General features: G+C 39.4%; 1 protein-coding gene across 3 annotated transcripts in view; it reads left to right on the top strand.

The window, feature by feature from the left end:
• ppp1r21 (protein phosphatase 1, regulatory subunit 21) overlaps window positions 1-25513 on the top strand; it is a 101158-nt gene that overhangs the window by 53136 nt on the left and 22509 nt on the right. For all 3 annotated transcript variants that reach the window (XM_073050620.1, XM_073050619.1, XM_073050621.1), the window contains 5 exons: window positions 1495-1596; window positions 1706-1794; window positions 8490-8626; window positions 12960-13052; window positions 21981-22108. In XM_073050620.1, the coding sequence (XP_072906721.1) occupies window positions 1495-1596; window positions 1706-1794; window positions 8490-8626; window positions 12960-13052; window positions 21981-22108 (549 nt within the window). The remainder of the gene's footprint in view (window positions 1-1494; window positions 1597-1705; window positions 1795-8489; window positions 8627-12959; window positions 13053-21980; window positions 22109-25513) is intronic.

Below are 25513 nucleotides of genomic sequence, written 5' to 3'. Positions count from 1 at the left end.
ATTTATGACACAGCCACCAACGACACAGCAGTTAAAACTGCAGATACTTAAGTGGCTGAAAGTGAACACAGACACATGTAAAGTTACATAGAAATGGAGAGACAAGACCATAGGATGATTTCTAAACCAAGTAAATAATTTTAAAATTGATGGTTTATGTGTTGGTTATCCATAGTTTCTGACGATGATAGGAAACCTGTGTGGGAGAGTTATTGAAATGGAAAAGCTATTGCTTTGGGGCAGTTCTACTCCCTTTACCTTGGAAGTATAGGCCCAATGGTATGAACAAGTGTCGCACACTGGGATCTTCCTTGGTTGCAGTGGATGATCATGATGTCTTCTATGCCTTGTCATGCCCTTTGCTCTCCGGTGTGTTGCAATGCCACGTTCCTGGCCATTGGATCTCACTGTAGATCTCATCCACCCAGTCTGCCAGAGCTGACTTTGTATGCTGAGGCAGGCATATCCCTATCTCACTGGGGTATGAAGCCATCGGTCAGCCTCTCCTGGTTTAGCTCACCTGTCAAAGTGGTGCCTGGGATGAGGCTACCATCACATACAGACAGCTACTTGGAGCCACAGGTGAAAGCTGAGTGTCCATTGGGGACCAAAGTTGAGTCAGTTTTCCTGGGTTGGACATGACAAACCCCTTCACCAGAGATCCCATCCCTTCCTGGACACCCCATACACCCTGAAACTGTTTTAAATCCCATGTTTGTGGGCCAGCCCTGAGGATAAATAGGAGAGAACCTAAAGAAGTCTGTAAGTTGCCAAATAAATCAAATAAATTCACCCTGGCAATTTAGAGAAAAGGAGGGAAGCTGTCTATCCTTCTCTATTACCTTTGGCTTTTTGCAAAAGTTCTAAACTTCTAGATGGTCATGATTGTGGAGGGGGAGAGGTGAGCTGAATAAAAATTTGTATCTTGTATCTCTTGAAATCTTAGCTCCACAAATAAAATTCAAGTATAAATAAATAGATTTAACTGGATATGCTGTGACTATTACTTTCCCTAGCAAATTTATGAAAATAGAATCTGAATTTGTTTGCAGTTATATTGACATGAATACCATTAATAATGAGATCTACAGGTAGTTTTACTTATGCTGTCATGATAATGCAAAAGTGGAGCCGTTGATGAACTAAACCAGTCATGCTCTACTAACTGCTCTTTAATGAGCCAGGCCTACGACACAAACCCCCGTGAAGGAAAATGTTTTTTCTAGGGACCAAGGATCCAAATTTACTTAATCTCTGTATTCCTAAATTCTTCAAGAAAATCAAGAATGAGCAGAATGGTCCATTTAACCCGAATGTTCAATTAGTACTGCAGTTAGCAAACTAGTAAGTCCTGGTATTTGGATTTCTGTTTCAGTAATCTGATAATAAAAACTGTATCTGCTTTTTCTATGGAGCTTTAGAATGTTTTGAAGCATTCCAAATAAAATGGTACCTTTTTTAAAAGAATCATTTACAAACTATTATTTTTTTTAGTTTTCTGAATACCTGCATGAAAATGCCTCATATGTTCGTCCGCTAGAGGAAGGAATGTTGCACTTATTTGAAAGTATTACTGAAGAAAGTGTTACTACACTGGTAAGTTTATTAAAGTTGGCTTTTATATAGATATTAATCCTTAAAATTCATTACTGTGCATTGTATATACCACTGCGAATACTCCTTTTCCCTAATTTTTTTATTGTAGGAAACTGCTGTGAAACTTAAACCATTTTCAGACATCTTTACTACTTATGTTTGTTTTCTAAAGAAAATTCTACCGTATCAATTAAAAAGGTGAGCTCAGTTGGTTCTTGTAGTTTGTAACTAACAGAATGAAAGGCTTTCTGTGCAAGCTAATACAGTTTTTCTGATGTGCAAGTTATACTGACTTTTTCTTCAGTTACCCATGGACGTGATTGTAGGACAGCCAGACAGCCAAATTGATTTTTTTTTTGGTTTAGGACTGTTCTATGTGAATACCTACTTCTATTTATTTATTAAATGACATGCTTGGCTAATGAATTCCAGTGAGTTTCTGGTGGATGATCGTCTCCAGCCAAGTGTGTGTATGTGTATTAGATACTATTATTTTTTCCCTTTTCTGAATCAAATTTCACAAAAAGTTGTACTGTTCATGATTTACTTTTGAAATTTATATGTCCAAATTATCTATTCATATTTGATTTATACATTTCACATGGACAGTTAATAACTTTCTGTAAAAACTTACACCTTTTTTCTCCACAAGCTTGATAGTCTCCGATTTATTTGAATGGGGAAGATAATTGAACTTGGTATTGACTGACAATGTCATTGTTAGTTGTCCATCTTCAGTTGTTCTTAAACTTTGGAGCCAGTTGTGTATCAATCATATAAGTAAGTGGCTTTGGAGTCACTTGGGGATAAAATGTAAGAAGTTACGAACTTAATCGGGTCTTTTTGAGGAGGTAATAAAGGAGCTTGATGAGGGTAAGGCACTGGATATTATCTACATGGACTTTACTAAGATGTTTTAAAAGACCCCTCATGGCAGGTTGACTCAGAAGATAAATATGCATGGGATTCAGGGTGAACTGTAAGTTTGGATTCAGATTTGGCTTGTCCACAGAAAATCAAGTAAGAATGGAAAGTTGTTATTCTGGTTAGAAGTCTTTAACCAGTTGTGTTCCACAGGATTGGTAAGATTTGGATAAAAATAGGTGTGTTAGCAGATGACATCAAGAATGATGGAGTTGTGGATGGTGTAAGGAGCCATCAAAGTGTACATTAGAATTTAGATCAGTTCAGACATGAGTAGAGAATTGGCAGACGGCGTTTAATCTGGGCAATTGAAGTGTTTTATTTTGGCAGGTCAAATGAAAGGAAAAAGTATACAATTAATGGTAGACATCTTAGTGGCATTGAGATGCAGTTGAATCTTGGAGTCCAGGTTTATAGTTTACTGCATGTGGCTGTACAAGTAGATAATGTGGCAAAGAGGAACGCGCCACTCACTAGCATACTCCTGGCTAATGTTCAGTCCCTGGACAACAAGCTGTGTGAACTAAGCCAGAATCTCCCACTAGCGGGAAACAAAGGAACTTTTTGTGGAGACCTGGTTGATGAAGGAGATACTGGATCACACCATCAAGCCCTCAGGGTTCTCCCTGTTCTGGGCAGACATGTCTTAAAAACCTCTCTGGGAGGAGTAAAGGAGGTGAGGTATTCTTTATGGTCAATAATGCTTGGTGCATCAAGAATGTGCATGTCCTCAAATCCTTTTGTCCCCCAGATCTGGTGTACCTTGTGCTACTGTGTAGACCTTTCTGGCTGCCTAGAGATTTTGCAGCTGTTATTATTATAGCTGTATATATTTGGCCACAGGCTGAAACTGATCTGGCTCTCAAGGAACTGTACAAGACCATGAGCACCCTGGAGACTGTACACCCGGAGGCTGTTTTCATCATTGTCGGAGACTTTAATCAAGTGTCTCACATCCAAGTGAGTACACAGGAAAATGGCATTCTCTACTACTGCTACTCTCCCTTCTGCAAGGCTTGCAAAGCGCTGCTCTGTCCACTGTTTGAGAAGTCCATCCTGCTTCTGCCTGTGTACAAGCAGAAGGTGAAACAAGAGGCGGCCATTGTTAAAATTGTCCACTGTTGGTCTGACCAATCAGTCTTCATCTACAGGACTGCTCTGATGATGTCAACTAGAATGTCTTTCGTGATGAGGATGTCTCAGAGTTCATGGAAGGGGTCACGAGCTTCATCTGGAAATGCATCAAGAACGTTGTCCCCCAAAAATTGGTCAGGGTCTATCCAAACCAGAAACACTAGATCAACAGTTCCATTCACACTGCACTCGGCGCGCGAGACAGAGCTTTTGCCACGAGTAACCACCAGGAACTCAAGAAATGGAACTATGATCTACACAAAGTCATCAAGGCAGTGAAACAACAATATAGGGACAAAATCCAGACACAACTCTCCACCAACAGCACACGCAGCTTATGGCAAGGTCTGCACACTATTGCAGCCTTCATAGCTAAATGCAGTGGTAATGCCAACACCACTGCCTCTCTCCCAGATGAGCTAAATCTCTTTTTATGCTTGGTTCGATGTCGCCAACACTGAGCCCACAAGGAGAGCCGCTGATGCGACCTGCATCTTGGTCATCTCTGAGGCTGAAGTACGCAGGTGTTTCCAACAAGTGAACAGCCGCAAGGCGGCGGGGCTGGACAGCGTCCCAGGGTGGGTACTTAGAGTGTGCACGGCACAACTGACTGGTGTGTTTACAGACATTTTTAATCTCTCCCTCTCCCAGTGCTTCAAAATATCCACCATTGACCCTGTACCTTAAAAGACCAAGGTAACATGCCTGAAAGACTAGCATTGTGTCACACTCACCTCAATAATAAGCAAATGCTTTGAGAGGCTGGTCAAGGACTAGATCTGCAGCATGCTGCCACCCACACTGGACCCTCTACAATTCACCTACCAACAGAACCGATCAACAGATGACGCAATAACTGCAAATCTACACACCATCTACACACCTGGAGAAGAGGGATGCTTATGTGAGAATGTTGTTCTTGGATTACAGTTAAGCATTCAACATCATAATTCCGTCCAGGCTTGACAAGACGCTCAGAGACCTTTGCTTCACCCTGCCTTGTGCAGCTGGATCCTGGACGTTCTGTGAGATTGTCAGCAGGTGGTAAGAGTGGGCTCCCTCACCTCTGCCCCTCTGACCCTCAACACAGGAGCATGTTGAGTAAGAGAGTAGGGCTGTGTCATAAGTCCTCTCCTTTACTCTCTGTATAATTAAATTTGCAGATTATACTACATTGGTTGGCCTTTTCTCAAATAATAACGAGGCAGCTTACAGAGAAGTCATCACCCTGAAACAGTGGTGTCAAGTAAGCAACCTCTTCCTCAATGTTGCAAAAACAAAGGAGCTGGTTGTGGACTGCAGGAGGAATGGAGACAGGCTAGCCCCTATTGACATCAATGGATCTGTTGTTGAGAGGGTGAACATCTTCAAGCTCCTCAGTATATACATCACTGAGGACCTCACTTGGTCTGTGCATACTGTCTATGTGGTGAAAAAAGCACAACAGTGCCTCTTTCACATTAGACCAGGGGTGTCAAACTCATTTTAGGTCACGGACCAGATTGAGCAAAATGCAGCTTCATGTGGGCCGGATCAGTCGGACGCGTGCGAACGCAGCTTTCGTTGCCTCCGTTTTTTCAGCCTGCTCTCATGTGTCTCAGCCTCTGCTATAACTACAAAGTGTTTCACTTTACAAATTCCGTTTCTTATGAAGAAGACTGCCGAATAAACACTAAAAACCCTGAAAACCTGCTACCTGAATAAACTCAGCATTAGCCATATCATATGCCATAGGCACTTCGATTACTGGGGCCAGCTTTAATAATAATTAGATATTATCTCGCGGGCCTTGAGTTTGACATATATGCATTAGACGGTTGAAAAAGTTTGGCATGAGTCGCCAAATCCAAAGGACTTTAGAGAGCACAATTGAGAGCATCCTGACTGGCTTAATTATCACTGCCTGGTATGGGAACTGTCCTTCCCTCATTTGCAGGGCTCTGCAGAGAGTGGTGCAGATAGCCCAGCGCATCTGTGGATGTGAACTTCCCAATATTCAGGACATTTACAGCCACAGATGCATAAAAAAGGCCCGAAAGATCATTGGGGACCAGAGACACCCCAGCCACAAACTGTTCCAGCCGCTACCATCTGGGAAACAGTATCGCAGCATTAAAGCCAGGACCAACAGGATTTAGGACAACTTCTTCCATCCCAGGCCATCAGACTGATTAATTCACGCCGACACACTTGTATTTCTAAGCTATATTGACTGTGCTATTGTATATCTTACTGTACATACTATTTATTGCAAATTACTATAATTTGCACATCGCACATTCAGACAGAGACGTAATGTAAAAATTTTTACTCCTCACGTATGTGAAGGATGTAAGGAATAAAGTCAATTCAATTCATGTTGAGTATGAGAGTAGGAAATCATAATCAGAATCAGGTTTATTATCACTGGTATATGTCATGAGATTTGTTGTTTTGCCACAGCAGTATATCACAATACATAGTAATAAAAACGATAAATTGCAAAATGTATACATAAAAATAAATAAATTGTACAAATAAGAATAAAATAAAGAGGGTGTGTTCGTGGGTTCATTGTCCATTTGGAAATCTGATGGCAGGGGGAAGTAGCTGTTCCTGAAATGTGAGTGTGTGTCTTGAGGCTCCTTTACCATGTCCTTGATGGCAGCAATGAGAAGAGGGCATGTTTTGGGTGATGGAGGTCCTTAATGATGAATGCTGTTACTTTGAGGTATCGCCTTTTGTAGGGGTTCTGGATGCTGGGGATGCTAGTGCTCATGACAGAGCTAACTGAGTTTACAACTTTCTGCAGCTTATTCCAATCTTGTGCAGTGGTCCCTCCATACCGGATGGTGATACAACCAGTTGGAAGCTCTCCATGGTACATCTGTAGAAATTTGCTAGTGTCTTTGGTGACGTACCAATTCTCCTCAAACTCCTTATGAAATATAGCTGCTATCAAGTTATATAAAACTTTAGTCAGATCATATTGCATGGAGCATTGCATGCAGTTCTGTTTGCCCCCTTATAGGAAGGATGTCGAGACAGCAGAGGAGGCAGAAAGGTTTACCAGGATACTGTGTAGATTAGAAGGCAGGTGCTTTAAGGAGAGGTTTGACCAACTTGGGTTGTTCTCCCTAGAGCACTGGAGGCTGAGCAGAGACCTGAAAGAGGCTTTGAAAATTGAGAGGCATGGATAAGGTAGACGTCAGAATCTTTTCCTCAGGGTAGAAATATCAAACACTAAAGGATGTGATTTGAAGGTTAGATGGAGAAATTTAAAGACAATGTGAAAAGCTTTTTTTTAACACCGGTAAGTGTCAGGCATAGTATTGAAACAGGAAGATTGGTCTTGAGGTTTTTAGATAGGCGGACGCATGAATATGAATGAAATGAAGGGATATGGATGATACATAAGAGAAAGACATTTAGTATAAATTAGCATCAAGGCTGGCACAATATTGTGGGCGCAATGGCCTGTCCAGTGTTAAACTGTTCTATACTGCTGTTTTCATGATACTCTTGTAGTTTTATTTCTCAGTTTCTGACATTAGTTTATTGCGGTTTCGAAAACTTAGAGTTGCTTAGTTACTCAGGGTTTAGAACTTGTGCTTGATGAATGGTCCAGTAGCACCATCCAGCAGCCCCCCCCCCCCCCCCACCATTGAACTTGAAAGGTGACTTGTTATTGAAAGAGGTTCACTGGAGACCAGAGCTATATATAGGTTTAAAATAGGCAGGTGACTTTGATTAACAGATAGTAACTTTGTCAGAAAGATTTTTAATCAGAATCATTTGTACACCTGTAGAAGCTGAAATGTTTTAATTCTGATCCTATCTTTATTCATCAAATGAAAATTTGGATGCTGCAGATATATACCCAGAATTTAGGATAAGTACAGCACGATCAAGCTAATTAAAATTTATAATTTGCAATAGATTTTTCTGAGTGAATTCCTTCTGAGTTATTTTTAGAATCCCCATTCTACCTTTCACCATGGGATTTGTGAACCTTGTTCACTTCAATTTACAAATACCATATGTTCTATTGCTAAAGCACTTTAATTGTACTTGATTTTTCATCTGCATACACATACTCCTTCCATTGTGTCAGTGAAATTATCTAAAGAGAAAATCTTAGTTTTATAGAAATATATCAAATGAAGTCTATTCAGAAATGTTTTATGAAATAGATGTAATAGATGTAAATCTGAGAACAGTAACTTGTCACATTCATTCTGGTCATGTTGTAAGCTTTATGCATACTGGAAAAGTATTTTTCACTGTTTCTCTGAGGCTTTTGGGAAGCGGTGGGAACCGGACCCGCTCATAGCCATCCTTGGAGCAACAAGCTCCTTGTCTTCAGCCAATAAGTGTGAAAAATGGCTGTATTGTTTGGAATGGTGAGTGCTAAGAAGTTAATCCTGCAAATGTGGAAAATGGACTCTGTGCCTACGTACGATCTGTGGTTGAGAGAACTGGCAAGCACTTTACATTTGGAGAGACTGAGACTATGTAATGAGGGCAGAGGGGACATCTTTGAAAGGATATGGGGCCCTGTATTGGACTTTCTTATGGGGTGAGGACTGAGGTTTTTTGGTGCGGTGCACCTCTGCTGTGTATGTTTACTTTTTGCCTTTATATTTTTTTCTCTTTTGCTGCTCAATATTTAATCTGATATTTTCTATGGTTGTGGTTTTTGTGGATGTGCTGTATTTTTTTCATTTTTTTTGTTAGTCTTTTCCAAGTCTGTTCACATAAAACAATAAAATATATTATAAAAAATGTTTTATGAAATAAGTAATTTGACTTGGATGCTGATAAACATTAATTATTTTGCTTTTCTGAACTGGTAGTTTGGAAGAGGAATGTGAGTACTCGCTCTGCACTACTAGTTTACAAGAACGGAACACTGAACTGCGGTGTGACATGCAAAAGATTACTGCTATCTTTGAAAAGCTGCAAATTTACATAAGCCTTCTTGCCTTGCCGAGTAAGTTCACAAAACAGCATCCTTGTTTTGTCGTTTAAGCTCAACACAAAAGTTGCCATGTATATTTCTGAAAAGATCTATCCTACAATTTGCTTTAATGGCTGGTTAGGTGTACCTCTATGTATTTATTTATTTATTTTGGTACAGCAAGCCAAGAGGTTTGACAGAGTATGTACATGTGGAATGCAAGGGAGTAATAAGAGCAATGAGTTAATTATCTAATCTCTGGCCTGAGTCATTAGAAGGGAAATTTAGCTGTAAATAGAATATTTAATAGTGTAGAAATTAAACACAGAAAATGATTTGAAATATATTGTGTGGCAAAGCAGTAATTCATAGTCTAATGATGATAGAATTCTTGATTTTGTTCCACCATTCAATAAAACCCTTCGCTCATCTGATCTTTGGTTGGACTTTACTTTCCTGTTGGATCTGTAATCTCTTAATAGCCAAAAATCTCTTGCTTTTGAATATATTACTTGATTCAGCATCCATGCTCTCTCTGGTAGAGAATTCTAAAGATTTTCAAATTAAAAGGAATCCTCTCTTCAATCTTCTTTGACAGATTCCCTTGGTCTCTGAGCCTGTCTAATTCTAGATTCCAATAAAAATTTCCACATCTACCTAGTCAAACCCCTTTTGAATAAATAACCTTTCATTTCTAAACACCAGAGAACATAGGCTCACTCTGCTCATACTTCCTTGGGATAGCTTTTTTATCTGAGTAACTGACAGTGAACTTACATTCTATCACTGCTGAGGTCAGATAAACATTTTTTTAAATGAGACCCGAATTGTATTTTTACCACAGGTTTTCCCATTTCTACCCTGTTTAGTTGATGTGCTGGAAAATTACATTTTGGGGATGGAGTCTATTTACCTACTATTGATATAAAGTGGCATTATCATCGGCAAGTTGCGAAATGTTAACTGATATAAGGATATTGAGGCAACTTTATAAACATTAGTTTGCCTATTTTCAGAGTAATCTGTGTAGTTCTCATCACCAAATTAATGGAAGGATGTAATTGAATTGCCGAAGGTGTAGAACAGGAGTTCCCAACCTGGGATGCATGTACTCCTTGCATAATAGTGTTGGTCCATGGCATAAAGAACTGCTGGTGTGTTATGGACATTGACCATTATATTCTGTTATAAGGAAGTATTCCCTTAATAATAATGATCAGAGAGGCATGGAGAGAATCTGTATTTACCAACAAGTAACCTTTGTTGTCGTAAATAAAAAGCTTGTGTGTTCACAAACTAGCTACCTGTGTACACACCTATGAAGTTTTCCTGACCCTCCGTGAACAGTCAAAGAATAGAAAATGTAAATATTGGGAAAGGAGTTTATGCTGGCCATGTTTTCTTCATAGTCCCGGTCCGATGACCAAGTATCTGTGGGGCACACCACATCTGGGATGGTTGGTCTCTGGAGAGTTGTCATTCTTTTGCATTTGAAGATCCGAACTCTTGTTGTGTGCCTTAATGATTCAAATGATGCATCACTATCCCACTGGCTCAGGGTCACCTGACTGACGGGTCACCTTATCGGCTCTGGTCTAGAGCTACAAACAGGATTGTTCTAGATAGATAGATAGATAGATAGATACTTTATTCATCCCCATGGGGAAATTCAACATTTTTTCCAATGTCCCATACACTTGTTGTAGCAAAAACTCATTACATACAATACTTAACTCAGTAATAATATGATATGCAAAAACTCATTAATAACGCAGGTTCAAACTAGGTTACCCACACACTGCCACTTTACATGATACATAGTTACTTGTCTGAGAATAGTCTCAGGTTTAGTAGGTTATTAGCTGAAACTTCTTGTGTCCACATTCACTTGCTCCGATCAAGTTATCCCAGAGCAAAAATCAGTTCATCAGAGTTCACAAAATGAGGGGCTGTGAGGATAATCTCACAAAATCCAACTCCTTTAAGCACATGGCGAGAACAAGGACAATTGGTTTGTCTACTTTGACTATCCTTGATTAATTCAAATTCACTGATTTGTAGACTGTAGTTCTCTCTAGCCAACAGCTGCCTGCAAGCACTTTAGTTATTGACAAATGTTTTTCTTCTGTGGTGGCTAAAGGGGAATTTGATATAGATGTACAAAATTGAGGGAAGCAGATAGTGAAAGCTTCACAGTTGCAGCTAAGTCTAAAACTAAAGACCGTGAACAGGAGCAGGAATTCTAGAGGGAAACTTTTCACTCTCTCCCATGGAGAATGGTTCATATCTGGAATGCATTGCCTGTGTGGTTGGGTGGAGTCAGAGATATTACAGCATTTGAGTAATATCTTGAATATTTATTTATTAAGGCACAGTGGGATTAGTATTGCTGGGATCTTGATGGCCAAATTTATATGGTAGACTGAAGGGCTTGATGCAGTGCTTATGACTATGAACCAAAGAGCTGATTGTAGACCAGGAAGGGAAAGTTGGGAGTATATGCCAGTTCTTCACTGAGGGGTCATTGTTGGAAATGGTGAGCAGCTTCAAGTTCAAGGGCATCACATCTCAGAGGATCTATGCTGGACCCAAACATTTTATGCAATCACAAAGAAGGCATGCCAGGAGCAATACTTCATCAGGAGTTTGAGAAGATTTGGTATGTTACCAAAGCCTCCAGATTTTCATAAATGTATGGTGGAGATCTATCTGATCAGTTGCATCACAGCCTGGTATGGAGGCTTAAATGCACAGGATCAAAAAAAAGTTGCAGAGGGTTGTTGACTCAGCTAGCTTTATCATGGACATAATCCTGCCTACCATCGAAAATGTCTTCAAGAGGTATTGAAGAAAAGCTCTTTTCTGAACGTCAGTTTTGTAGCCTTGCAATATTAAATAATTTTCTGTTGTTCTCAGCAAAGCAAATATGCTCAAACTCAAAGTTTTTCCCACAGTATACTATCTGCCACCTTCACCCAACGAATTTATATTTGTTAGCAGACTTAATGTGCCATGAATCTATTGTTTTGCGACAGCAGGACAGTGCAAGACAGATTACTGTAAGTTACAGAAATAAGTAAATATTACAAAAGACAAATAACAAGAATGATGTTCATGGGTTCATGAATCATTTAGTAATCTGGTGGCAGAGCAGAAGAATCCGTTCCTAAAACGTTGAGTGAGGCTTTTCAGGATCTTCCCCAATGGTAGTAACATGAAGAGGATATGTCTTTAATGATGGATGCCACCTTTTTGAGGCATCGCCTCTTGAAGATGTCCTCGATGGTTGTATCCATGATGGAACTGGTTGATCCTACAATCCTCAACTGTCTTTTGTGATGAAGCATGGTGAGCATTCTATGTTGATGCTGGAATGTGTGGTGCCACTCATGTGATGTCCCCAGCACATCCTTGGGTGTATTAGTTAAGACCAACATTTTGGTGTACACCTGATAAATAAATCTGAATCATATCCGATGCTTTGGCACCTCCAAAGCTTGCTGAGTTGCAACCAGTACATCTGCAAAAATTGCAAGTGTCTTTAACATATCAAATCTTATCAAACTGCTAATGAGGTAGAGCCACTGGCGTGTTTTCTTCATGATTGCATCAATGGGTTAGGCTCAGGATGGATCCTCTGAGATGTTGACAGCCAGGAACTTGAAGCTGCAGACTCCTCAATGAGGATTGGTGTGTGTTCACCTGACTTCCACTTCAATTCCTTGAAATCCAGAACCAATTCCTTGCTCTTGCAGATGTTGATTGTGTGGTTGTTGATGGGATACTACTCAACCAGCCAAACTATCTCACTCCTGTATGCTTCCTTATTGCCATCTGAGATTCTGTCAACAACAGTGATACCATGAGCAAACTTAAGTTTGTGTTATGCCTAGCTGCATACACACACTCTGCTCTTTATTTTCTTTACCACCTTTTTGATTTACCATCACACACTTGGATAAATCGTTTTTGACTAGCCCCTGCACTAATTCCTGAGATGCTTAGGTTGGGGAATTTTATGCCCACATAGTGGATGGAAAATCAGGAAGAGAAATCATAAGAATGGTCTCACTAATGAATTGCCTGTTTATTGTAGTGTGAGTCAGAGCAGCTGTCATCTAAATCCATCTACCCATATTGAATTATTTCATACCTGAAGTTGGGAAGCGTGAAATAATTCAGTGTATGTCACGTAGATGGTGAAGTGAGATTATTGTTTCCCTATAGCCCACGTGATAGCTATATAAATAACAAGCTAATACTGATCAAGTTTTATACTTTTGGCTGTAGGAAGATTACCATTTAACATAAAAGGAAGTTACGAAAATTAATGGTATTAAACACAGCATCTTTTCTTTCCTTTCAGGTACCAATCCTGAAATGCTGCTTCAGACAAACTACAATGTAGTTTTCACACAGCTTGCTGCTTGTCTTCATTCCTTGCATGATGTTATGAAAGGCAAGTCTAAAAGTGATGGAATGAAAGCTTTATGGTGACCTTGTTTGGCCTAGACAACTTGTAAAGAACATTTGTGCTGAATTTCTTTTACCTCTGCTTATGTAGAGGTTTTGCTATGGGAATAGAATATTGAACTAAATGACCATAATACTAGATTAGAAACTGGAGTACTAAAGTTATGATATTTCTGTTCAGTCAAGCACAATTACAATGTACCCTGCATTACTACAGTTGGGATAAGGCTAATTCGTCATTATAGATTTCACAAATTATTATTGAAACATTTGAGATGTGTAATAAAAATTTGCATGTATGGAACTTGTGGGAGGTGGAAAATGGGAAATGACAAATGTGTTTACCAAGGTCATGATTGCAAGCTAGCAGTTCCCAGCAGGAAGCCACCCAAGGGATTTGCTTAGGAAACTGACAAGGCAATCGGTTCTATTTATAGTTGTACAATATTACTTTTTTCAAACAATGTAACATCTATTTAACATCCATAATTAAAACAACCTTTTCTCATGCCTACAATGCAGTCAGAATTTCAATGCATATAGACTGTATCCCTGCATCAACGTCACTGCTAAGAGGAAAACTGCAAGTTGGGACACATCTCCAATTATAATATGAGGGTCAGTTGGGGAAGAATAATTTGTGTTTTGGGAAATTGTAGTAAGGACAGCTTTCTAAGAACACAATCCCTACATGGTGATAGTATTTTGAGTTCATCATGATAAAATTGAAAACAACACACTGATGAATTGAGCTTTAGTGTTACAAACACTTAGGGAAAATATCTGTAGAATTAAGAGCTAAGGAAGGGAAATCATGTTTAACAACCTTCTGGAGACTTTTGAAGGTGAAACTATAGGTTGAACATCCCATGTCCGAAATGCTTGGGACCAGAAGTGTTTCTGTTTTGATTTTGGAATATTTGCATTAACAGTGCCTCTAAAAAGTATTTATCTCCCCTTGGAAGTTTTCATGTTTTACTGTTTAACAACATTGAATCACAGTGGATTTAATTTAGCTTTTTTAACACTGATCAACAGAAAAGACACTTTCGTATCAAAGTGAAAACAAGTTTCTACAAATTGGTTTAAATTTATTTCAGTTATCAAACAAAATAATTGATTGCATTGTTACGCCTGTGCCCAACTCTGAGGGGTCGAAGGGTCCCAAAGTAGCCCCCTCCTTTTTGAGAATCGCAAGATCGCTATTAATTCAGGTCAGGAGACCCAGGAAATGAGAGAGAGACGTTTGGAATGTCTTGGCCCCTCGGCGATACAAAGCTACAGGAAACGGCCATTGTCTTTTGGAGACGGAATTGTGTATTGAGTACTGTGCTTCGTGGAAGCCCTCAGGCAACGTGGGCTGGTTGGGGGATGGCATCATTCCACCCTGATTGACATCTGAGACCCCGTGAGTGGGGATAAAAGAGGGTCTGTGGGAACAGCCCCTCAGACGCACCAGAAGAAACGCTAGAAATCCTGTAACAGCGTAATAGCAAAAGCCGGTGAAAAGCCCACGTGCGTCCTTTTCCATTTGCCTCGGAATTGGTGGGCCCTGCCACGGAAGAACGGCTTTAGCTAAACAAAGGAGAAATCAGCCCCCAACGACTCTCGAAGGATTGACATCATAAAAAGAACGGGCAAGTTTAAACTCTCTCTCTTGACCCCAACCAAAGGCTGTAGCCTGCAGCTTGAATGAACTTGAGTGACTTTTATATTTCCATCGGACAATACATTATCCCCTAGACAACGACAGAGTTATTTCTGATTGATTATTATTATACCCGCGCTTTTAGATTTAGTATTGACGACGTATATTATCTGTATGATTGCATTGATATTTTTGTGTATTTTTATCAATAAATACTGTTAAAAATAGGACCATCAGACTTCAATGGACCTCTCTATCTTTGCTGGTAAGTGACCCAGTTACGGGGTACGTAACAGCATAATTATTCACCCCCTTCATGTCAGTATTTAGTAGATGCACCTTTGGCAGCAATTACAGCCTTCGGTCTGTGTGGATGGGTCTCTGTCAGCTTTGCACATCTGGACACTAATTTTTCCCCATTCTTCTGTACAAAGCTGCTCAAGCTCTGTCAGATTGCACGGAGATTGTGAATGGACAGCCCTTTTCAAGTCCAGCCACAAATTCTCAGTTGGATTGAGGTCTGGTCTCTGACTTGGCCACTCCAGGACATTAATTTTGTTTTTAAGCCACTCTGGTATAGCTTTGGCTTTATACTTTGGGTCATTGTCTTACTGGAAAACAAATCTCTTCCCAAGTTGCAGTTCTCATGCGGACTGAATCAGGTTTTCCTCTAGGATTTCCCTGTATTTTGCTTCAATTTACCCTCTACCTTGACAAGCCTTCCAGGGCCTGCTGCAGTGAAGCATCCTCACAGCATGATGCAGCCACCACCATGCTTCACAGTAGGAATGGTGTGTTTTTGATGTACAGTGTTTGCTTACACCAAAATAGCATTTAGTCTGATGGCCAAAAATCTCAGTTTTGGTTTCATCAGACCATAGAACCTTTTCAGCTGTCTTCAGTGTCTCCCACATGCCTTCTGGCAAGCTCCAGCCAAGATTTCATGTGAGTTTATCTTCAACAGTAGCTTTCTCTTTGCCAATCTCCATTAAAGCTGTGACTGGTGATTTAACACACACACAATGCTGGTGGAACACAGCAGGCCAGGCAGCATCTATAGGAAGAAGCACTGTAGATGTTTCAGGCCAAGACTCTTCGTACCCGGGCAGCAGTTGTTGTATGGCAGTCTTCCTTATCTCAGCCACTAAAGCTTGTAACTCCTCTGGAGTTGCCATAGGTCTTTTGGTGGCTGCCCTTACTAGTTCCCTTCTTGCGGAGTCACTCAGTTTTTGAGGACAATCTGCTCTTGGCAGATTTACGGCTGTGCCATATCCTTTCCATTTCTTGATGATTGACTTCATGTACTCCAAGGGATATTCAGTGACTTGGAAATTTTCTTGTATCCATCTCCTGACCGGTGCTCTTCAATAACCTTTTTGAATAGTTACTTAGAGTGTTCTTTTGTGTTTATGGTGTTGTTTTTGCCAGGATACTGACTCGCCTGCAGTTGGACCTTCCAGTACAGATGTATTTTTACTACAATCAATTGAAACACCTTGACTACACACAGTGATCTCCGTTTAACTAATTATGTGACTTGTAAAACAAATTGGCTGCACCAGTAATGATTTGGCTTGCCATATTAAAAGAGGTGAATACTTAGGCAATTAATTATTTTGTGCTTTATATTTGTAATTAATTTAATCACTTTGTAGAGATCAGTTTTCACTTTGATACAAAAGAATCTTTTTCTGTCGATCAGTGTCAAAAAAAAGCAAATCAAATCCATTGTGATTCAATGTTGTAAATCCATAAAACATGAAAACTTCCAAGGAGGGTGATTTACTTTTGATAGGCATTGTATATAATGAGATACCTTGGGGATGAATGGGACTCAAGTCTAACACAATCCATTTACATGATTTGTACAACTTGTGTATAACTGGTGGAAGCTCATGGTGAGTAGTCTACGGTTGGAACACAGTCTGATGTGATTGAGTTGGGTCCGCCACAAACTGTCGGAGTTGAATAACAGTATCTATTACAGTCGGCCCTCCTTATCCGTGAATTCCGCATGTGCGAATTCAACCAACCGCGAATCGAGAAAACCCGGAAGTGCTCTTCCTGCACTTGTTGTTCGAGCATGTACAGACTTTTTTTCTTGTCATTATTCCCTAAACAATGCAGTATAACAAATATTTTACATAACATTTACATTGTATTAGGTATTATAAGCAATCTAGAGATGATTTAAAGTATACGGGAGGATGTGCGTGGGTTATCGTGGATCGGGATCAAAAAAAATCTTGAGTTCTCTTACTAAGTAAGTTGGAACAGGTACATCCAGTATTATTTAGTGTCAGTCAAACATTTGCATTCGTATATAGTATATATTTTACCTTTCTATGCATATAAAACACTTAAGAATGTATGTTTCAGCGCCAGGCTCGGGAATGGAAGTTTCCGAGTTCGATCTAGTGACAGATCGCTATCGAGTATGCTCTCCACCGTGCCGGGTTGATGTGGAGGATCAAAAACCCAATAATTAAACCACTGCGTTGCTTAGTAATAATTGTAGCTTTCATCGGGGTACAGCCTTTCTCACTTTATCCTTTAAAATTGTTCTGATCGTTGACCAACGTGGCCTAGCGCTTTTCCAATGACCGATGGCGTTTCATCTCTTTCTGATCACTTTATTATTTCCACTTTATTTTCAATCGTTATCGTGATTATTTTCGTGAACAGAAACACTGCGGATTCAGATCTCTGCCGCTGGGTCCTAATGTCCACTGCACTGAGACAGGTTGAATAAGGGACTTGAGAATCCGCGAATTTTGGTATCCGCGAGGGGTCCCGGAACCAATCCCTTACGGATAAGGAGGGCCAACTGTACTGGGTTCCAGAGCTGCAATTAGCTTTCAAACAGCTGCCTGTTCCACAAGAACTACAATGGGAGGAGGGGTATTTTTATATAAAATTTTTAATAATTTTGTGCATGAAACAATTACCTTCAGTATTTTAGTTTGTAGTAATAGATGTTTGCTTGTTTCATGATCAGCGTACTGTTAAGCAACATGTGTTCACTACAACACTGATAAATCCATTCTTTCAGTACATAATTGAGATCTTCATTCTTCAATTGATGCAATGTTTTTCTATTTGTCCATTAACTTCTGTTCATTACATATGTGAGGTCACTTCTCAGATCTGTCTGGTGCGCAGAGACCTGTGCATTGCCTGGTAACTTCCCAGCGCCTTATGGAATTTTCCATTTTGATGTTATGTCAGTTTTGGATTTCTGAGTTTTTCAGATCTTGGAATTTCAAAGGGGTACTCAACCTGTAGTAGAGAAGATGGGGGAAAGGTAATGGATGAGGTGTTCTTGAATTTTCAGAAAGCTTTTGCAGTCCACATAAGAGGTCAGTATATAAAATTTAGCTGTATGATATGGAAGGAATGCTTTGGCATGGGTTCAAAACTCCTTTTCCAAAAGACGAAAGGAATAAGTGGGTCTTTGTAAAGTGGCAGGAGGTAATTAGTTGGGTATCACAGGGATCAGGGATCAGTGATCAGCGCCCTAGCAATTGAAAATGCATTTTAATGCTTTGCCCAAGGGAAGAAAATATAATTGGGTAGCTTTTTAATAGTGTCAAAGGCCCAGGAGGCCCCAAGCAGTCTGAATGAATGGACACAAATTTGGCAGATGCAATATAATATGTATAAATGTGGTTATCCATTTTTATAGGAAATACAGAAATGAGGCATATTATTCAATTAATAGTAGATTGAAAGGCATTGAAGTATTAAGAGCCTTGGTTGTTCTTGTATACTTCCCAGATATACAAGTACAGAGAGCATTTAAGAAGGCAAATAACACGTGGACCTAATAGTAAGAGGATTTGAGTACAGGAGCTGGGCCATCTTGCTTTAATTAGTTAGGGCCATTGTGAGACCACACCAGGAGTATTGCCTACTTTTGGTCTCCCTATCCAAATTCCTCTTCTACTTGGGGAAGATTGGTGTGACAGAGTGGATCTGCCACAGGTGATTTCTTCTCCCCTTGCTTAACCCCCACTCCACCCCCCATCCAGTAGCTCCGTAATTCTTGTTATCCCTGTATGGCAGTGTTGATGTTATGCTTATTGGGTGCACACACTAGGCTGGCATGCAGCATGGACACTTTTGTTTGTACTTGCACACTCCAGGACAGGACCATTCTTTGCATCCTGTTTGTTGTTGCTTCCAGTTTCAGAGAGGGGACCCAATTGATGAGTGTTTTTATTTTAAAAAAGTGCCTGTTTGTGGTGGCACATGCTCTGTGCTAACTCAGTGAAAGTGCTCATTTTGAAGGATGAAGAGAGTGCGGCTCCTGGAAAATGTTTTATTGTTGATTGATTTTGTTGCACAGTGCCACTGTGATCTTATTGTGACGAATGTATTTGTGGACATTTGTGATTGTGAAGAAGGATGTGAATTCCTGGGTTTGGTTTTGTGTAACTGTTCTGGCTCACGGTAACAACTCCCTGAATTCCAAAGTATAGACTATCCTTTTTCTCCTCAAGTAAGTAGATCCCTACTTAAAGGTTCATTTTGGTGTAAGTGAGGGGAGAGAGGGTGTGGTAAGGTGAGGTGTATATTACTTCTGATGGATGTTTTGGAGCTGTAGTCCTAATCTGTGTGATCTGGCATATACCTGCATTTTCTCTTTTTGTCACGTTTGTTATTTTCCCATTTTATGCACTATAAATATTTTTTAGCACTTTCTCTAAAAGTTTTTCACCTCTAGCACTAAATGTGCCATTGTGGCCCGCCGTCTGATTTTTCAAGTCCACACCTTCATGAGTACATGCAACCCTCACATGGTGTGACAGTGGTCAGGGTGTTATTGAAGTAATCAAGTTTTGGGTAAAATGTAATCTTGCTCATAGTTTTAAATAATGTGTATGCATGTTTAGATATCTGATCTTTTAGAGTCTGTTTTCTTTTTTCTTGTTGGGGAATTTTTTTTTAGTTTTCAGTTCTAATCACATATCTCTTGATATCATTTGTATTCAAAAACTGATTGTTCTCACCACTCTGGGAGAAATTCCAAAGATTCACTTTTTTCTGTGTGGAAATTTTTCTTCTCAACTTCGGCCTAAATGGCTGCTTTCTTATTTTCAGACTGTGGCTCCCAGAGCTAAGTGTTCTAAGCAATAATCTCTAATTAAAATTGATTTTGAAATGGAGAGTGTTCCCTTTAAAACTTGAATTTTATCCAGGTTGTTTTAGATTACAGTGCTGTTGTTTGGGCCCTTAGATTTTTCCTATCACTATGTATTTTAACAGCAAATGATACCACCACTAGCAGATTCCAGTGAACTGCAGCAATGTATAAACAGTTTGTTATGAACATTTCAGTCATTTAAAATTGAGCCAGATCTTTTGAAAACAAAACTGCACTCTTGCGATATATCATTTAAATTGCATTCTTAGCCACTTTTTAATTTAATTTTGGGATCTGGGTGCTGCAGGCAAGAGTAGCAGCCCTAATCGCCCTTGAAAGATTAGTAAAGGTTAGCCAAGCAGCTTAACTGAAAGGACTTTTCATGATTATAAGCCACTGGAGGTATGTGTGAGAATCATCAATTTATTAAGTTGCATTTAGTACAAAAAAGCAATATTTGACAAAGGCAGCAGTCATTGTCCATTTGTCAAATCCTCAGAGGCTTTCCCTCTGAGCAACTGTGTTGCAAATCTTTTCTCTTTATACATTGTTCTGTTGACTATAGATTCCCTTCTTTCTATTTATATTTGCATGCTCTCAGAACTCATATTTTTTGTTTTTTCTTTGATCTTATTTGCTATCTACCAATTCCCAAAATAATCTTAACCCTCCTTTCAAAAATATACTTTGTTTCATGTATTACTTCCCTGCATGCTGAGCTATTTGTTGCCATCATTTGAGGATGGAATAGGACTCTGACATAAATTCCATGACTGACTCTTTTAAATATTTTATCCCTCCTTTGTTCTGTGTCCTGGCTCCATTTGGACTATACTTCGTTAGCATGTTCCTGGTTGATTTTCTGTCCGAAATATTGTCAAACTTGAAAACGTTGTCCCACAGTCCAAATTTGTTCTGTTGCAAATTGGTTAATTGTCAAATATTGTTTTTTTTGTACTAAATACAACTGAATAAATTGGTGATTCTCACACATACCTCCAGTGGCTTGTAATCATGAAAACTCCCTTCAGTTAAGCGGCTTGGCTAACTTTACACTACTAATTGATACTTTGCCTCTCTATTTTCACAGTATTAATGCAGGATTATAACATCTGATTTTGTTTTGGTAGTCTTTGTTCCATTGCAGTAACAATATTGAATCACTCAGAAATCCATGTCAGGAATATTTCAGAATTTGCTTAAGCACTTAATATTTTGCTATTTGATTAATTTGCTTCCTGGTGGTGAGCATATACCTTGCAGTCATTTCATTAAAGTTTCCCACAGTGCTGTTGGCTCACAAGCTCTAGGGTTTAAGTCCAATGACAAGGAACAGTGTTACACATTTTGATGCCAGGAAGGTGTTGGAGTTGGTGGGGAATCCGCAGGTGATGGTACTTCCATGCACTGCTGCCTTTGTCCTTGCTTGTTTGGTGATGGTGGTTATAGATTTGGGAAGTACAGCTGGAGTCTCTTGGGTGTGTAACTGCAGTGCTTTTTGTAGATTATGTACATTGATGTAAGATGATGTAGAATAAATGAATGTTTTGGGTCGGTAATGAGGTGTTGGATAAGCTGTCTTTGTTCTGGATGCTGTTGAGCTTCTGAGTTGTTGGCTGTGCAGATATCCAGAAAAGTGGTGAGTATCTCATCATACCCTTGAGAAATCTTGCTCAAGGTTCACATTAATGGATCATAATTTCAATTTGAGGAGCTAGAACCAACATGAAGAAATTTTAACATCTGGACAGTCATGAATCTTTTGGAATTCCCCATGTAGAGTGTTCAAGAAATGAACTACTTTAGTATATTCAAGGATAAGGTCACTGCATCTTTGGCTACCAAGAGTGACTCTAACTCTGCAAAAAGATGGGAGCATTTTTAGTGGACATAAGATCTGATTTCCAAAGGGGTGCCTATTGGATAGAATGACCCTCCTTTTTCCTTGTTGAAGTGATAATACTATCAGTATGATACTCATCATGGAATGCATATATCATAAATTTTAATGTTAATCATTGAAGCCTACATAATATTTTGTTTTAAAATGCAAAAAAAATTGGTTACTGTCTTTTGATAAATGTATTTCTAGAGTTGATCTGTTTTTTCTTAATCCTTAGATATTTCCAAACATTACAATCAGAAGGTTTCATTGGAACAAGAACTACCCACCATTACACAGAAGCTTAAAACTACCAATGACTGCATTTTATCTTCTATTGTAGCATTGTCAAATGTCACAGGAAAGGTAACTATTCATGACCACAAAATGCTGCAAAATTGGGCAAATGCTATACATTTTTCTCTGCAAACATGTTATTATTTGAATTATAACTTGCAAGACCAACTTAAAGCCAGTTGAAGTGTGTAATCTGCTCAAATAGCTTCCCAGCCGTATGGGTTCAGAACAGAATATGGTTGTTTAGTTTATTGTCTGTGTACACCTTCATACAATTAGAGTAGAAAAAAAGCAGTACAGAATTCAAAACTGAAAATACCTTTTTGAAATGTTAATGCGCCTTTCATTTTTCTTATCTTTATTTGTGAAAATGTTCCTAACAATTTTCTGTGTGTGTGCTTGGCTAACCACTTGCAACAGAGACATGTAGGAAAACTATGAAAATGCAACTTGAGAGTGTGAAGGTCACTTTTCTCTTTGAATCTGTTCCCTCGTTGAATAAGATCATAGGACAGATGCTGGTAATTTGAACTCCACATTCTTTTTTCCTTATTGAAACTGTCCCCATTTGCTTACACGTCTATCTATTCCAGCCTTAAATATTGAAAAACTGGACATTCACTGACACTTTGAAGAGAAAAATTCCAAAAATACCTAAGAGCCGGAAAAAAATTGCCTCAGTTGTCTTAAATAGGCAACTCCATGTTTTCAACAGTGATCCCTTGTTTTAGAGTTTTCCAGAAGGGAAAACATCCTCTCAGCAGCCACCAAATCAGGACCACTTAGGCTTTTGTACCTTTCAGTCAGGCTTCCTATAACTTGTCTTTTCTCCACGGCATACAGACTTGCTCTGTTCAACCTTCTGTCATATGCCAAAACTGCCAGTTCCAGATAGCAGTCTGAACCTACCTGAACTGCTCACTATGCATTTAATGTATTTGCATAATTTTTTAAGGAAACTGCTTTACTTGAGATTTGCTCACGTTAAACCCTATTTATTTGAAGCTTACTAAAGCCCTCCCCCTAATGTCCTATTAATTTTATGTAGCAGTAATTGGTAATAACCATGGAACAATTACAGCATGGAAACAGCCATCTCGACCATTCTAGTCCATGCCGAATGCTTACTCTCACCTAGTCCCACTGGCCTGCACTCAACCCATAACCCTACATTCCTTTCCTGTCCATATATCTATCCAATTTTGCTTTAAATGACAGTACCAAACCTGCTTCTACCACTTCTACTGGAAGCTCATTCCACACAGCTACCTCTCTCGGAGTAAAGAAATTCCCCCTCATGTTACCCTTAAACTTTTGCCCCCTAAGTCTCAACTCATGTCCTCTTGTTTGAATCTCCCCTACTCTCAATGGAAAAAGCCTATCCACGTCAACTCTGTCTATCCCCCTCATAATTTTAAATACCCCCCTCAAACTTCTACGCTCCAAAGAATAAAGACCTAACTTGTTCAACCATTCCCTGTAACTTAGGTGCTGAAACCCAGGTAACATTCTAGTAAATCTTCTCTGTACTCTCTCTATTTTGTTGACATCTTTCCTATAACTCGGTGACCAGAACTGTACACAATACTCCAAAGTTTGCCTTACCAATGCCTTGTACAATTTTAACATTACATCCCAACTCCTATACTCAATGCTCTGATTTATAAAGGCCAACATACTAAAAGCTTTCTTCACCACCCTATCCACATGAGATTCCACCTTCAGGGAACTATGCACCATTATTCCTAGATCACTCTGTTCTACTGCATTCTTCAATGCCCTACTATTTACCATGTATGTCCTATTTGGATTATTCCTACCAAAATGTAGCACCTCACACTTATCAGCATTAAACTCCAGCTGCCATCGCTCAGCCCACTCTTCTAACTGGCCTAAATCTCTCTGCAAACTTTGAAAACCTACTTCATTATCCACAATGCCACCTACCTTAGTATCATCTGCATACTTACTAATCCAATTTACCACCCCATCATCCAGATCATTAATGTATATGACAAACAACATTGGACCCAGTACAGATCCCTGAGGCACACCACTAGTCACTGGCCTCCAACCTGACAAACAGTTACCCACCACTACTTTCTGGCATCTCCCATCCAGCCACTGTTGAATCCATTTTACTACTTCAATATTAATACCTAACGATTGAACCTTCCTAACTAACGTTCCGTACGGAACCTTATCAAAGGCCTTACTGAAGTCCATATAGACAACATCCACTGCTTTACCCTCGTCAACTTTCCTAGTAACCTCTTCAAAAAATTCAATAAGATTTGTCAAACATGACCTTCCACGCACAAATCCATGTTGACTATTCCTAATCAGACCCTGTCTATCTAGATAATTACATATACCATCTCTAAGAATACTTTCCATTAATTTACCCACCACTGACTTCAAACTGACAGGCCTATAATTGCTAGGTTTACTCTTAGAACCCTTTTTAAACAATGGAACCACATGAGCAATACGTCAATCCTCCAGCACCATCCCTGTTTCTAATGACATTTGAAATATTTCTGTCAGAGCCCCTGATATTTCTACACTAACTTCCCTCAAGGTCCTAGGGAATATTCTATCAGGACCCAGAGATTTATCCACTTTTATATTCCTTAAAAGCGCCAGTATTTCCTCCTCTTTAATCGTCATAGTTTCCATAACTTCCCTACTTGTTTCCCTTACCTTACACAATTCAATATCCTTCTCCTTAGTGAATACCGAAGAAAAGAAATTGTTCAAAATCTCCCCCATCTCTTTCGGCTCCAGACATAGCTGTCCACTCTGATTCTCTAAGGGACCAATTTTATCCCTCCCTATCCTTTTGCTGTTAATATAACTGTAGAAACCCTTTGGATTTATTTTCACCTTACTTGCCAAAGCAACCTCGTATCTTCTTTTAGCTTTTCTAATTTCTTTCTTCAGATTCTTCTTACATTCTTTATATTCCTCAAACACCTCATTTACTCCATGCTGCCTATATTTATTGTAGATATCTCTCTTTTTCCTAAGCAAGTTTCCAATATCCCTTGAAAACCATGGCTCTCTCAAACTTTTAACCTTTCCTTTCAACCTACAGGAACATAAAAGATTCTGTACCCTCAAAATTTCACCTTTATATGACCACCATTTCTCTGTTACATCCTTCCCATAAAAGAAATTGTCCCAATCCACTCTTTCTAAATCCTTTCGCATCGCCTCAAAGTTAGCCTTTCTCCAATCAAAAATCTCAACCCTGGGTCCAGTTCTATCCTTCTCCATAATTATATTGAAACTAATGGCATTGTGATCACTGGACCTGAAGTGCTCCCCAACACATACCTCCGTCATCTGACCTACTTCATTCCCTAACAGAAGATCCAGCACTGCCCCTTCTCTAGTTGGTACCTCTATGTATTTGCTGCAAAAAACTATCCTGCACACATTTTATAAACTCCAAACCATCCATCCCTTTTA

The sequence above is a fragment of the Hemitrygon akajei genome, chromosome 7, assembly GCF_048418815.1.
Source record: "Hemitrygon akajei chromosome 7, sHemAka1.3, whole genome shotgun sequence".
Classification (NCBI taxonomy): Eukaryota; Metazoa; Chordata; class Chondrichthyes; order Myliobatiformes; family Dasyatidae; genus Hemitrygon; species Hemitrygon akajei.
The sequence above is the reverse complement of the archived record's forward strand: the minus strand, read 5'-3'. Positions and strand labels throughout refer to the sequence as shown.